The sequence below is a fragment of the Anomaloglossus baeobatrachus genome, chromosome 12 (assembly GCF_048569485.1).
Source record: "Anomaloglossus baeobatrachus isolate aAnoBae1 chromosome 12, aAnoBae1.hap1, whole genome shotgun sequence".
In the NCBI taxonomy this organism is placed as follows: Eukaryota; Metazoa; Chordata; class Amphibia; order Anura; family Aromobatidae; genus Anomaloglossus; species Anomaloglossus baeobatrachus.
In genome coordinates this window covers 67,922,077-67,937,992 of record NC_134364.1, presented here as the reverse complement: position 1 = coordinate 67,937,992, position 15,916 = coordinate 67,922,077, and the positions used below count along the sequence as shown (strand labels likewise).

The following is a 15,916-nucleotide window of genomic DNA, read 5'->3' as shown; positions in this document are numbered from 1 at the left end:
TGAGTAGCGCAATCAGCTGAGCTGTCACTGAGGTTACCCGCGGCCACCGCTGCATCCACCGCTGGATCCAGGTAACCTCAGTGACAGCTCAGCCGATCACACGGCTCTCTTCATTAGCTGCGTGCAGGTGACAGGAGCGGCTGTGTCTTCTGCTGCTCCTGTCACCTGCATGCAGCAGAGCTGGATGCGACGTTGGAGGACCGTGGATTACGCCGGACAAGGAGGGCTTTGTTGTGGGTAATAAATTGGTAATGAGGGAATTTGTTAGTGTTTTTTATTTCTAATAAAGGATTTTTCGGGTGTGTGTTTTTTAACTGTAATTTACAGATTAATCATGGAAGGTATCTCGGGGAGACGCCTGACATGATTAATCTAGGACTTATTGGCAGCTATGGGCTGCCAATAACTCCTTATTACCCCGATTTGCCAACGCACCAGGGCAAATCGGGAAGAGCCGGGTACAGTCCCAGAACTGTCGCATCTAATGTATGCGGCAATTCTGGGCGTCTGCTGGCTGATATTGTTAGGCTGGGGGGCTCCCCATAACGTGGAGCTCCCCATCCTGAGAATACCAGCCTTTAGCCGTATCGCTTTATCTGGCTGGTATTAAAATTGGGGGGGACCTCACACCGGATTTTTTAATTATTTGTTTATTTATTTTACTGCACAGTATAGACACGCCCACCGGCTGCTGTGATTGGGTGCAGTGACACAGCTGTCACTCAGCGTGTGGGCGTGTCTCACTGCAACCAATCATATTTGCCGGTGGGCGGGGAAAAGCAGGGAATACGAGATTGTTTAATGAGCGGCCGGCTTTTTCAAAAAAGGAAAAGCCGCTGGAGCAGAGTGAACGCCGTGCAGCGCCGGTGATCGGGGATCGGTGAGTATGAGAGAGGGGGGGACACTTCAGTCACTCGGGGGATTAGCGGTCACCGGTGAATCCTTCACCGGTGACCGCTAATCAGGACGCTACACAGACAGAGCCGCGGAGTCGCTGTAAAGTCCCCTTTACACACTGAAACTTGCTAGCGATGCATGCTGCACAGCGGGAAACAAAGGACCTAGGAATGGTCCTGAACGATTTGTAGCGATCACAACTTCACAGCAGGGGCCAGGTCGCTGATAGGTTTCACACACTGCAATGTCGCTGGGGAGGTCGCTGTAACGTCACAAAACCGGTGACGTTACAGCGATGTCGTTTGCGATGTTGCAGTGTGTAAACCCAGCTTTACAGACTTTGCAGACCTCAGACAGCTTGGAATCTGTGAGGCATGGACATTCTAAATCCCTGGTGAGCCAGCGGAAGGGTGAGACTCTGTTGCCTGTTACATTTGTGTGTTTTGCTGGTTATGTGTTATGTGCCGTTAATTGTTTGGGGATCCAATAAAGTCTAATTATTGTGGTTCCCTCACCCTGTGTTGTCTGAGTAGTGTTACGCCCACGGTTAAGGAGACCGGCGTTCAGTTGGGATGAGCCCTGAGCCACGCTGTCTTTCTAAAGGCGGCGGGTTTTAGTGGACGAGAGCACCCACTGAGCCCCGTGTCTCCACAGAGGGGACCCCAACGCTATTTATTTATTTTTTTTTTTTTCAAAAATCAAAAAAATTTAAAAAATAAGCATGGGATCCCCTCTATTCTTAATAACCAGCCAAGATACAGCAGAGAGCTGAGGGTTGCTGCCCGCAGCTGCTGCTGTTCCTGTGCTGAATATGGAAAATAGGGGGGACCCACGTCATTTTTTTTTAGTTAAAAAAAATAAAAATACTGTAAAACAGCTGGCCAAGCTAGCTATCTCTATAGCTATTGAGCTATTCTTTTCTGTCTATTTTATATGCTCTTTCTTATTTTCTTTCTTTATATATCTCCTTCTATTTTGTCTGTTCTATCTAGCTAGCTATATTATCTGTTCTATCTTTCTATATCTAGATATAATTTTGTAGGCTTTGCCCATCTTTTACACATTAACAAAAAAACATTCATTTCAGTATCATGCATTTTTTCACTGGTAGCAGTCACACGGATGTCACACGTATGCAAATAGAGAGGTCACACATATGCAAATACAGAGGTCACACGTATGACACACGCATGTTACACGGATGACCATACCGGTACGTGTGGCTTGTACCTGTTTAAACACGGACATCTGAAAGGGGCTTTAACATTGTTCCAGTCTACTAGGTATTTCATTTTGAATTGTAAAGTGCTGCAGAATACGATTATGCTATATAAATAAAAATTATTATTAGTTCTACCTTCCTACAACACTATCTCACTCCTCAGATTTTCTGCTACAATGATAGACAGCATTTTTTATTGTTTTTCAAAAAACAGCAAAGATTTAAAACTTTTCTAGCGTGTTGTTTTTTTTCCTGACATTCTTTCAAGTATTATAGGGAAACCCATTGTAAAGAATGCATGGAGGGGAACAAACAAACAAAAAAAAAAAAAAGTAGAAGTCACAACTAGCACATGAAAGAAACAAAAACAAAACACACAAGCGCAACGCCACAAACTCCAAAAAATGCTTTGTCTTCGAGCAGCAGCCGCAGGCTTCATTCAGATGAAGGCTAAACAATGCAAGTCATTAGTTCACATGAGTGGTCTCACAGACGCAGTAGTCCCGTCTGATTTGCGAACGATGCTGCATGCAAACAGAAAATAGCTGACGTGGATGGGCACACGGAGCTACACGTGGATACGGAAGGAGTCAGTTTGTCCTAATGTAGGTTTACACTTTTTGTTTTTTTAAACGGTTTAAAAAGCCCTGAGAGTTGAGCAAAACGATTTACAGCACCCCGGTCCAACAGCCACATCGGTAGCCACAGCTGCCAGAATAAAGCCCTGCAAACCTCCTCCTACCTGCCACCGTTTCCGACTCTTTGTTTGACTAGTAGGTCATCATTGTCGCAGCAGGATGCACATACATAAGGGGGCCTACTAGTCATAATTAGAGGCTGAGGGGAAGGCACCAGGAAGTTCACAGGGCTCTGGACCAGAGTTTCACAGATCCTTTTGCTCAACTGTATTAAAAAAAAAAGCATATACTCTTCATATTCTAATATTTAACACATTACAAAAAATATATATATTTTTTCTCTTTTTTAATTTTGTTACATTGTGTAATTTTTTTTAAGCCCTAGCAAGAGGACTATAAAAAAAACAAACAAAAACACACAAGAAATAAAAAACTGCTAGAGCAAGCAAAATCCACTTATGCCACAAACACAACCATTGCATTTTAGGAGACTTGCATATACAATGGGAGAATAAGTATTGAACACCAATTTTATAGAACATATTCAAGCGAGTTTAAAGTTTGCTCAACAACATTTATAGAAGCCTGAGAAATACTGGGAGAATAACTTCTGGTCAGATGAAACCAAAATTGAATACTTTAGATGCCATAATACACGCCATGTTTGGAGGACTAAAGGCAAATCATTAGTGATGAGTGAGCGTGCTCAGCACTGCTCATTATTCGAGCAAGCATCGGGTACTCGTGGAGCTCGGCCAAGTACTCTGATATTCTGTCCATGAAAAAATTACCACTTTTGAGATGAGCTGAGCACTGCATTTTAGTGCTTGCTCATCTCAACAAATCACCTGAAAAACACCAAGTGCTGGGAACATCATGCTGTGGGGCTGTTTTTCACCATACAGCACTGGCATACTATTAAAAGGAAAGATTAATTGATAAATGTAAAAAGACATTCTTAATATACAAATGCTGCCATCTACAAGGATGATGAAGATGAAATGAGGGTGGACAGAGACAAACATGCTTTGGTCAGACATGTGTATATCAACCCAAGAACAAAAGCAAAAGACCTTCTAAAGAAGCTGGAGGAAGCTGGTAAGATTGTGTCATTAACCACAGTGAAGGGAGTACTGTATCAACATGGGCTAAAAGCCACACTGCCAGGAAGAAGCCATTACTCCAAAAGAAACATAAAGCCAGATTAATGGTTGCAAATGCACACAGGAACAAGGACCTTAATTTTTAGAGACCTGTCCTGTGGTCTGACGAAACTAAAATTTAACTGTTTGGTCATAGTGTCCATCGTTACATTTGAAGGAAAAAGGGAGAAGCTTTGAAGCCTAAGAATACTATCCTAACTGTGAAACACGGGGGCGGCAGCATCATGTTGTGGGGTTGTTTTGCTGCAGAAGGGACTGGTGCACTTCACAAAATACATGGCATCATGAAGAAAGAAGATTATGTGGCAATACTGAAGCAACATTTCAAGACATCAGCCAGGAACTTAAAGCTTGGACGGAAATGAGTCTTCCAAATGGACAATGACCCGAAGTTACTGCCAACCTGGTTACAAAGTGGCTTAAGGATAACAAAGTCAATGTTTTGGAGCGGCCATGACAAAGCCCTGATCTCAATCCTATTGAACATTTATGGGCAAAGCTGAAAAGGCCGATGCGAGCAAGATGACCTACAAACATGGCTCAGTTACACCAGTTCTATCAGAGGAGGAATGGGCCAAAAATTCCTACCAACTATTGTGAGAAGCTTGTGGAAGGAGATCCAAAACACTTGACCCAAGTCGCACAGTGTAAGGGCAATGCTACCAAATATTAATGAAATGTATGTTAACTTTTGACTTTGCAGAAAGTAATAAAAATGCATTAAAACATTCTCTCTCTCTCATTATTCTGGCATTTGACAAATATAAATAATTTTGGTTCCTAATTGACCTAAAACGCATATGTGTCTTTTTATATAGTGTACGTAAAATTCTGATTTAAACTGTAAGTTTAGTTATGGATATCTATGGTTTGATTTCTTTATTTATTTGCCTGTACTTATTTCACATAGATACAGGTATACATATATTTACATTTTTTTTTTTATTAAGCCCTGAGCAGATCGGTGGAGGTCGGAGTCCTGAGATCCCCACTGATTGCCAAAAGACGTCCTAGGAGAGTGAAGCTCGGGAGACAGGAGCGCACAGCTGTGGCCCGAGAGCTCATACAGAAACAAGTACAGATTCAGGAGAAAGCCTAAAGGCCGCTTTACACGCAACGACATCGCTAACGAGATGTCGTTGGGGGTCACGGAAATCGTGACGCACATCCGGCCTCGTTAGCGACGTCGTTGCGTGTGAAACGCAGGAACGACCATTAATGATCAAAATTACTTACCATATCGTTGATCGTTGACGCGTCGTTCCTTTCCCAATTATCGTTGCTGTTGCAGGACGTAGGTTGTTCATCGTTCCTGCGGCAGCATATATCGCTATGTTAACAACGCAGGAATGAGGAACATCATCCGTGCCTGCGGCCGCCCGCAATGAGGAAGGAAGGAGGTGGGTGGGATGTTCGGCCCGCTCATCTCCGCCTCTCCGCTTCTATTGGGCGGCCGCTTAGTGACGCCGCTGTACGAACCGCCCCCTTAGAAAGGAGGAGGTTCGCCGGCCATAGCGACGTCGCTAGGCAGGTAAGTATGTGTGACGGGTGTAAGCGATGTTGTGCGCCACGGGCAGCGATTTGCCCGTGATGCACAACTGACGGGGGTGGGTACGCTCACTAGCGATATCGATATCGCTGCGTGTAAAGGGCCCTTATCTCTTTCAACAGCAAGCAGAAATCATCTGGCTACTATAATGGGAATTATTACTGGAACCGTGATTTTTTTCTGGCGTAAAGGACAGCAAGTGCTTATTAATATTTCCATACTGTCACTTTATCATTTTGTACCTCCTCTACTAGACACAACACTGCCACTATCATTATTTCTATATACATGTAGCTCTGCTCTTCAAACATAAGATGGAAAATATATTCACTACAATAGATTCCTGCATCAGTCCCTGACGTGTTCATTAATGCTCGAGACGCGCTCATTCGCACAGCTGAGCAGTAAAATACCTTATTATCGGATTGGAAATGACTCTTGAGGAATAGACGTCTATGAACTAACTTCCTTGTTAACTAAAAGAACGTTAGGCTGCTTTGCTGTGACAAAGTATTCAGAGGGAATTGGTAACCAGAGCCACACATTTCACGCCTGTCGTGCAGACGCAAATTCCTATTAAACTGGAAAAACTTAAAAATTGGTTGCACAAATACAGACGATAGCGCTTTCTGTGCTCATGCTGGTAGCCAGAATAGAGAGAGGACTTCTTATTTCTCTACTCATATCTCTAATGCATGAAAGACAATCAAACAAATATCGTTTCGGTCACGAATGACCTTCTTCAGATCAGTTCACACAGCTGACATCACACTCTACAGAGGACCTCGGAAGCAGAATATTAACAGCACGAACCACAGGAGCGTCTTACAAATACAGGCAGCTTGTGTGACCGAATCTGAAGAAGGTCATTCGTGACCGAAACATTATTTGTTTAATTGTCACACAAAATATCTCGCCTGTTAAAATAAAAAAATTCTTTCACTTCATCTACAAATCTTGAGTGCCAGATTCTCTTCTTAATTGATTTACGGGGTTGGACCCTATCCGAGCTCCAACTATAAGGACGGGAGAGACATATTTCCACAATAATATTTATAATACATGAGAGATATTGAAAATCACGTGTACATTTTTTTTTCAGTGACTTATCTGTTTGAAGAACAAAACTTTTGCTGCAGATTTGATCGTGACACATAGTTTATTTCAAAACCTCCTCCACATGTTGTGTACTGCAAATCGGCAGCGTCTGAACTCCTCCTTTTAACCTCCTTTACAAATTTCAGGGTTTTTTTTGCTGTGGTTTGTTGGGTTTTTTGGAGGGGAGCAAATTTGTTCAAAAAAAGTGGTGCACATTTTGCGCCATTTTCCACGATCCATAGCGTTCTCATTTTTCGGGATCTAAGTCTCAGTTACGGCTTATGTTTTGCATCTTGAACTGACGTTTTTAATGGTACCATTTTTTGTGCATATGCTACGTTATGACCACCTGTTATTGCATTTTGCGCAATATTTTCGGTGAGCAAAAAACGTAATTTTGTCGTTTGGAATTTTTTTTTGCCACTATGCCATTTACCGATCAGATTGATTTTATATTTTGATAGATTGGGCATTTCTGAACGTGGCAATACCAAATGTTTGTATATTTATATTTTTTAACCCTTTAATTTTCAATGGGGCGAATGAGGAATGATTTGCACTGTTAGGTTTTTTATTTTATTTTTAATTTTACTAGTCCCCTAGGGGACTATAAAGACCAGCAGTCTGATCGCTCTTCCATTTCTGTTGATCACAGCTACATAGCTGTGAAAACCAGAAATGATCATCTCCTGTCGGCCGGCTGTCACTCGGCCGGGTGAAACAGGAAGTGAGCCATGATAGCTTCAGGAGTCATCACATGACCCTGTGCTACCATGGCAACCTTCGGCTCCACGTGATCACGTCACATGACTTACGATAGTGGTCGGTGAGTAAAGTTTTACTGCGATCACCATTAAAATGGCACTGTCACAGTTTGACAGCGTCATTTATGGGGTTAACAGGTATGGGTGGAACACAATGCAGAATACAGAGGGCCTCATTTTCCTGATGTAAAACATACAATAAACCCTAATAATCAATAAAATGTGATAATTATTTATATATAGAAATACCTTAAAATAAAACATTTATGTAACTGCAGCACTGACTGCTACCTTAAGCATGCGGATCTCCCGTAAGGCAATTTTCTTAATTACTGGATCATCTTCCGATTCTAAGAACTTCTTAATTGCCACTATTTGTCCCGTGTCTCTATTCCGGCATTTAAAGACAACTCCATAGGATCCTTCTCCTATTTTTCCGATCTTCTCGTACTTCTCCATGCGTCCGGACGAGCTCGGTCTTGTAATGCAGTCCTGTGGGCATTAGAGGCAGAATCTTTTTTACGAGTGGCTGTGTCTTCTCTTGATCGGTACCTGGAAACAGAACAAAGGATCCAGTTTGAGCATAATTTATCCTGAATGGAGGATGCAGTAGACGGAGCATGATATAAGAGGATAATTTATGTCTCTGGCTCTATTCACTGCAGCTATTGTTGAGCTGAATAGCCAAAGTTGTGGAGAAAATGACGCCTATGAGGGCAGACATATACAAGGAAAGCAATTGAAAAACTTGAATTTGGTTGTTTAATATAGCTAAAGGTCAATTTTAATCCTAAAAGTGATGGATATAGTTAGAAAGTGCCATCACTTTACGATTGGTGAGGGTCCGGCCTCAGAGACCCTCACCCATGGTGAGAATGAAATGTAGCCCCGTGTCCTTTCCGGGGTGTTTCCAGTATGCAGTGCTTAGTACCAACTAAAAGGGGCCGAGGGAGGACAATCAGGAAACCACCGACAGGGTCGCAGCTTCTCGAGGCTCATTGATGTGTGTAAGGAAGAGGCTAGCCCGTCTGATCTGATCACACCCAAAAGGTGTCAGTTTATCGCAGATTGTTATGTTGGAGCTCTGTAGTCACAGACTGGTCAGAGTGCCCACGCTGACTCCAAGCCCACTACTAAAAGTGCCTAAAACGGCCACATGCTCCTCAGAACTGGACCATGAAGCAATGTTAAAAGGCAGCCCGGTGTCAGCCATCATGGGGATAGCCGATTGTGTGTGTGTTGACTTGTCTCCAACTCCCCCAAATCTCTATCTGATCAATTACCTGGAAAACAAGTCTGATCCACAGTGGCCGAGCAGAGAAACTTACAGAATCTAACATCTTACCAGATATCATAGAAAATTGTTTAAAAGAACTGAAGTCCTCAGTGGTTGATACCTTTTAATGGCTAACTAAAAAGATGGTAATAATAGCAAGCTTTCGAGACTACTCAGCTCCCTTCATCAGGCTCAGTACTCAGCCTGATGAAGAGACCTGAGTAGTCTTGAAAGCTTGCTATTATTACCATCTTTTCGGTTAAGCGGGGTTTACACACAACGACATCGCTAACGAGATGTCATTGGGGTCACGGAATTCGGGACGCACATCCGGCCTCGCTATCAACTTCATTGCGTGTGACACCGCAGGAACGACCGGTAACGATCAAAAATACTCACCATATCGTTGATCGTTGTCCAGTCGTTCCTATCCCAATTATCATTGCTGCTGCAGGTACAATGTTGTTCGTCGTTCCTGCAGCAGTACACATCGCTATGTGTGACACCGCATAAGCGAGGAACAACATCGTACCTGCGGCCGCATGCAATGAGGAAGGAAGGAGGTGGGCGGGATGTTCATCCAGCTCATCTCCGCCCCTCCGCTTCTATTGTGCGGCCGCTTAGTGACTCTGCTTTGACGCCGAACAAACCTCCCCCTTAGAAAGTAGGTTGTTCACCGGCCACAGCGACGTTGCTAGGCAGGTAAGTATAGTGTGACGGTTGTTAGCGATGTTGTGCGCCCCGGGCAGCGATTTGCCCGTGACGCACAACCGACGGGGGCGGGTACGCTCGCTAGCGATATCGCTGCGTGTAAAGCCCGCTTTAGCCATTAAAAGGTATCAACCACTGAGGACTTCAGTTCTTTTAAACATTTTTTTATCTCTACTAGCTAACACGGTACAAAGATATATTTTATCTGTATCAGATATCATATGACACTTCAGAGGTCTTGTAAAGTCCATGCTTCAATGTTTATACCCATTGCAAAGAACCAGAACAGCACATATCCATATACTGTGTAGTGGCCGCTCCCGGTACTGCAGCTCAGCTCTTATTGAAGTGAATGGTAACCAAGCTCCAGTACCGAAAGTGGCAGTTCTGTACATGCAGGCGCAGGAAAAGATACAAACCGCTAATCATTGGGATTGTTAGTTATCAGACCCCACAAATCTAATACTAATCACCTATCCTGATGATAGGTCATCAGTAGATAAATGCTAGACAAACCCTTTAAGGCTGAGACCCCACTTTGAGTTCACCTACTTGCATTTCTAAACGCACGTTTTTGGCTTAATTGATTTGACCAAAGTTGCCTTTTTCAGAACTTTAGCGCTGAAAACGGATACATATTTACCGCTTTTTTGATGCGTTTTCAGCGCTTTTCGCATGCTTTTTCACCTGCATTTTGACAGATGCGTTTTGAACAACAAGACACTGCTAAATAAAGTTTAATCAGTCATACAGAATGAAAAAAGAGAAAAAAAAGGATCAAATCTATATTAATGGAAAAAATAATGAAAATAGATATATTTCATAAAATTATAGTGGTAATATACATTTTATCGCTAATATAGCAATAAATGCATATTTTTCTCAAATTTAATTGTCGGATTATGTGTGTGTGTAAAGAGACATATGAAATCATTATTTTGAAGTCCAAAAAGCATGCGTTTTGGTAGTCAAAAACGCATGATTTCTGCACTGAAAAAGCAGGTAAAACGCAGGAATTTGAAGTTTGTTGGTTTTTGCCATTTCTCATTGACTTCAATGTTAGCCAAACGCACCTAAAATGGCAAAAACAATTGACATGCTGCTTCTTTGAACGCATGGTTTTTGCCACAAAATATGCAAATTAAACGCAGCATTTAGAAAAGCAAAGTGCGGTTTGAAAATCACCATTTTCCATTGACTTTGCTGGAAAATCAAAACGCATGCCTTTTGGCATGAAAAAGGTGCTTCTCAAAACGGACCTAAAAAGCACCTGAAACGCAGGTGGAAACACAAAGTGCGGTCTCAGCCTAAGGATGATTTCCGACACATTTTTAACATCACATTGTGTGCTACAATATTACAATAATCTGGCTTTACACTAGCGTTACGGTATTAATGTAATATCATGTATACAGCGCTGAGGACACAATATAACAGACTGCATTGCAAAAATAAAAAAAATAAGTAAATAGAACTGCAATGTCTAGACCACAAAAAAATGGTAAGTGACGTATATACAAGTTTATCTAAAGAAACCATTCAGGATATTATCCAGCATACGGTAAGAGGACTTTCAGTGGCTGGCTCAGGATTTCATGGTTACTTTCCCTGGGGCAGACCTCAGCATATAAAGTCGGATCTCTTTTCCCCGAGTTATTGGCTCATTGTCAAAGTGTGAAGTTGAGGTGTAATTTAATGCTTCAGAACAAACAGAGGCCTCGCAGCTCATGCAAACTGCAGACCATCCGGCTCCAGCAGTGACATTAGATGCTCCATCTCTGGTGAACCGATACGCCCCGACTTTGTACACTGCGCTTCTAGTTTCCTCTCTCGCTTTCTTTTCTTTTTTTACTTTTATAATCTCTGAAACACAACGTTACCATTAGACACAGCACATGTCATTATGCACATAGACACGCGCTATTGACCTTTTGGATATATAATTATAGGAGGGAATTTTGCATGTTACAACTGCGGCACACCCTGGGAAGTTGTACACTTGCAAGCAAAAGTTTTTAGCAAGATGGACAAAACCCAAGAGCCAAGTAGACGACAATTTAGTTTGGGTCTAGATTATGACGTTGGCCTCGTCATAAAACCTAAAACTGCTCTGTTCAGATGCTACATCGCAGCGTAATGCATGAGAGTGGGGTTACACTGCGATCCGCAAAAATCAAGTCACAACGCACCCCCATTCACCTGCATTGAGGTAACAGCTGAACAGAGCCTGCTCTGGCCAAAGTCGCCATCTAGCTCCATCCTCAGTCCTTGGTATGCATGCTGGACATGATTAGTAATTTTTTATGGCATTTATGTCCATTCAAGATCTATAGAAAGCTGAAAAATAATTATCCTGTGCATCTCATTTCTGCTTCAAGAGGTAATGCGCTGCTTGCCAGTTATTATGGAAACACCATATTCCAATCATTAGCACCGGTCTGTAACATCTGTGTCTGTTCACAGGACCTGGCAAGTGGCAGATGGACGCCCCTTCAGCATTGCCTTTCACCTCCTCTAGTAGAACTCAGAGGCGCTGGACCACTTAGTTTTTTGTGGCTCTATGGAAATTCATATTGCCTGCTAGGCCTATTTTATAAAAATAAAAAACCGAAAACTAAATACTGAAGTGCATATTGTATATATGACACACACACACACACACACACACACACACACACACACATAAAATAAGTATTTGATAAATAGAAAAATGGAACTTCATATTTGGTACAGAAACCTTTGTTTAGGTCAGACATTTCCTGTGGTTCTTGACTAGGTTTGCACACACTGTAGCAGGGATATTGAAGACTCGTCCATATAGATCTTCTCCAGATCTTTCAGGTTTCGAGGCTGTCACTGGGCAACATTGAGTTTGGGTCTGAACACTGGCTAGGCCACTCCAAGACCTTGAAATGCTTCTTACGGAGCCACTCCCTTGTTGCCCTGGCTGTGTGTTTCAGGTCATTGTCATGCTCGAAGCCCCAACCAAGACGCATCATCTTCAATGCTCTTACTGAGGGAAGGAGGTTGTTGGCCAAAATCTTACGATATATGACCCCATCCATCCTCCCTTCAATAAGGTACAGTCATCCTGTCCCCTTTACCGAAAAGCACTCCCAAAGCATGACGTTTCACCCCCAAGGCTTCACGGTGGGAACAGTGTTCTTGCGGTTGTACTCATCCTTCTTCCCAAATACTGTGACTGGAGTGGATACAAAAAAATTCTATTTTTGTCTCATCTGACCACATAACCTTCTCCTATGCCTCCTCTGGATCATCCAGATGGTCAGTGGCAAACTTCAAATGGGCCGGGGCATATGTTGGCGTGAGCATGGGGACCTTGCGTGTCCTGCAGGATTTTAATCCATGACGGTGTAGTGTCTTAAGCCTGCTTTACATGTTACGATTTCGCATACGATTGTAACCGCCCCTATCGTATGTGCGGCACGTTCAATTTGTTGAATGTGCCGCACAAACGATTAACCCCCGTCACACATACTTATCCGTCCATACGACGTCGATGTGGGCGGCGAACGTCCACTTCCTGGAGTGGGAGGGACGTTCGGCGTCACATCGACGTCACGCGGCAGCCGGCCAATAGAAGCGGAGGGGTGGAGATGAGCAGGACGTAAACATCCCGCCCACCTCCTTCCTTCCGCATTGCTGGCTGGGAGCCGCAGGACGCAGGTAAGATCTGTTCATCGTTCCCGGGGTGTCACACACTGCGATGTGTGCTACCCCGGGTACGATGAACAATCTGACATTCAATTTTTAGGAATTGAACGACGTGCATGCGATGAACGTTTTAACGTTCAATCGCAATCGCACGTACCTGTCACACACTACAATGTACCTTACGATGCCGGATGTGCGTCACTTACGACGTGACCCCGCCGACACATCGTAAGATATATTGTAGCGTGTAAAGCGGGCTTTACTAACTGTAATCTTTGAGATTTTGGTCCCAGCTCTCTTCAGATGATTGACTAGGTCCTCCCCTGTAGTTCTGGTCTGATTCCTGACCTTTATCAGAATCACCCTTACTCCATGAGGCGAGATCTTGCATGGAGCCCCAGACAGAGTAAGATTAAGTAATCTTATGTTTTTTCCATTTTATAATAATTGTGCCAACAGTTGTTGCATTCTCACCAAGCTGCTTGCCTATTGTCCTGTAGCCCATCCCAGCCTTGTGCAGGTTTACAATTTTGTCCCTAGTGTCCGTAGACAGCTCATTGGTCTTGGCCTTGGTGGAGAGGTTGGAGTCTGACTGATTATTGTGTGGACAGGTTTCTTTTTTTTTTTTAATCCAATCAATTTTTATTGTAGGAAGTTACATTACAAAAAAAAGGAGAGATTCAGGTATCACACAAAGAAAACAACGCTGTAACATGTGGTAGTGTCACCTTTGATTATGATTCACATTTCCTGTCACACCACCACCAATCATGTCTGATGCAAGTTGCAACTTTTTTAGGTTAATCAATACCCAATACGTATAGAATCAACCTACCAATTTACTCTTTAATCCTCAAAATGAGGGATCCAAACAACCAGAACCAGAGAGTAAGAAGGAAGATAAGAAAAGGGAGGGGAGAGAGAGGTGGGGGAGAGGGGGAGAACCATGGATGGTTGCAAGGAGGCAACCAGGGAGGGGGAGGGGGGAGGGAGGGAATTGGATGGCGTTTTGGGGTAGCCCGAGCAGTAACAACAACAGAGATTTAAACACCTTGACTATTGACATGTGGTATGGGTGAACTCCCTGCGTAACACACACTTTGACCCTATTTGACCCGTTTTTAATTATCAACAGTTTGCCCTGGAGACAGATGCCTGACAGGGGATGCATATACAGAGTTTAACCACGTGTCCCAAATCTGAAGTATTTTGTTTTTGGCGCGGATGGAGTGAGCCAGACAGAACTCGTATTGGCATTGGAGATTAATTCGGTTATATAGTTCAACTAATGTAGGCGTCTTTGGGGATTTCCAGTGCAAACTTATGCAATATCTGGCAGCTACTAGAATGTGAACTAATAAACCCCTGGATTCCCAAGAGAACTCCTCTATACCCACGTTTAGCACTGCCAGAGCCGGATTCGGATTAATACGATTGCCTGTCAGCTCACCCATCAGGCCAAACACCTCCAACCAGAATGAGAAAACCTTGGGACAAGCCCACCAGCAGTGACCAAGAGTACCCCTTTGGAGGCAGCCCTTCCAACAATGTGGCGAATAATTTGGGAGGAACTGTGCTAGGTTGGCTGGGGACCGATACCATCGCAGGTGTACTTTTTTCAGTTGCTCCAGATGATTTATACACTTGGAATATTTTTGGATATTTGCTGATGCCGAGTGCCAGTTTGAAGGTGAGGTAGAGACACTCAACTCCACGTCCCATTTATTCATATAAGGAGATTTTTGCTCTTCGGGGGGGTTATTGAGCCATTTGTATGTCGAGGAGATACCTTTGGATTTAATTATCTTTTTAAATACCAAAGCTTTTGTTGTAGGTAACAGAGGCTTTGACTTTGGAGGAAATTTAGAGGCCAGAAAATGACTAATTTGTATGTGTTGATAGAAACAGCCCTTTAAAGAGGGGTGTTCCCGTACTATTTCATTAAAGGGGTTAACACCCAAATCAGAGTATAGATCCGCCAGCACTGTAATGCCCGATCCCTCCCACCTGGCCAGATTCAAAAAGGGGATTTGAGATTCCAACGACTTGAGGGAGATCTCTGAAAGAGGAATCTGAATCTTATGAATCAAGTCATTTCGCCAGACCTCCAGGGAGGCTGACATGGTGGGAACACACGGGGAGAACCGTGAACGGCTCAAATATTCTGCTTCCATCATTCTTCTGACCGAGCCCTGGCGGGACAGGAAATTTTCAATCTGAGCCCATCTATGTGAATTACCTGGACGCCACCATTCCTTTAGTGATTCAATTAGTAAGGCTTTATAATATGCCGTTATGTTTGGGGTGCCCAATCCCCCTAAGTCATATGGGGGGTATAACACTTTACCTGCGACCCTAGCCCTTTTATTACCCCAGACAAATTTGTTAGTCAACGATTGAAGTTTCATCAGGGTTTTGTGAGAAATTTTGATGGGAAGGCATCTGAGCACATACAATATTTTGGGTAAGAAAACCATTTTAAAGGACTGTATCCTGGCCATCCAGGACAATGATATTTTTTCATATCTTCCCAATTCCTTTTCTAAATTTTGGATCAGAGGTTCCAAATTTTCTTTAATTAACATCTGCGATGGTGTCAGCTTAATACCCAAATAAGGTATCCCCCTGTCGCACCATTTGAATTGAAAGGCCCCCTCCAGCGCACTCCTAGCCTCCGCCGGTACATTAAACGGCAGTATCAAAGACTTTGCCGCATTAAGCTTATAATACGACACTTTAGAAAAGTTTGATAATGTGTTCACCACTGCTGGAATCGACACTGCAAGGTTAGAACAGGAAATTATCACATCGTCTGCGTATAAACCAAGTTTATGTTCAAATTCCCCAACTCTTATACCAGAAATGGCTATGTTTTTTCGTATAGCTTCCGCCAGAGGTTCTACCACTAAAGCAAAAATAGCGG

General features: G+C 43.2%; 1 protein-coding gene across 2 annotated transcripts in view; it reads right to left on the bottom strand.

Annotated features, from left to right (window-relative positions):
* The window catches only part of CDKL1 (cyclin dependent kinase like 1), a 79,590-nt gene that overhangs the window by 40,306 nt on the left and 23,368 nt on the right, over positions 1-15,916 (bottom strand). For both annotated transcript variants that reach the window (XM_075329467.1, XM_075329466.1), the window contains exon 2: positions 7,623-7,883. In XM_075329467.1, coding sequence (XP_075185582.1) covers positions 7,623-7,790 — 168 coding nt within the window. In that variant the 5' untranslated portion in view covers positions 7,791-7,883. The remainder of the gene's footprint in view (positions 1-7,622; positions 7,884-15,916) is intronic.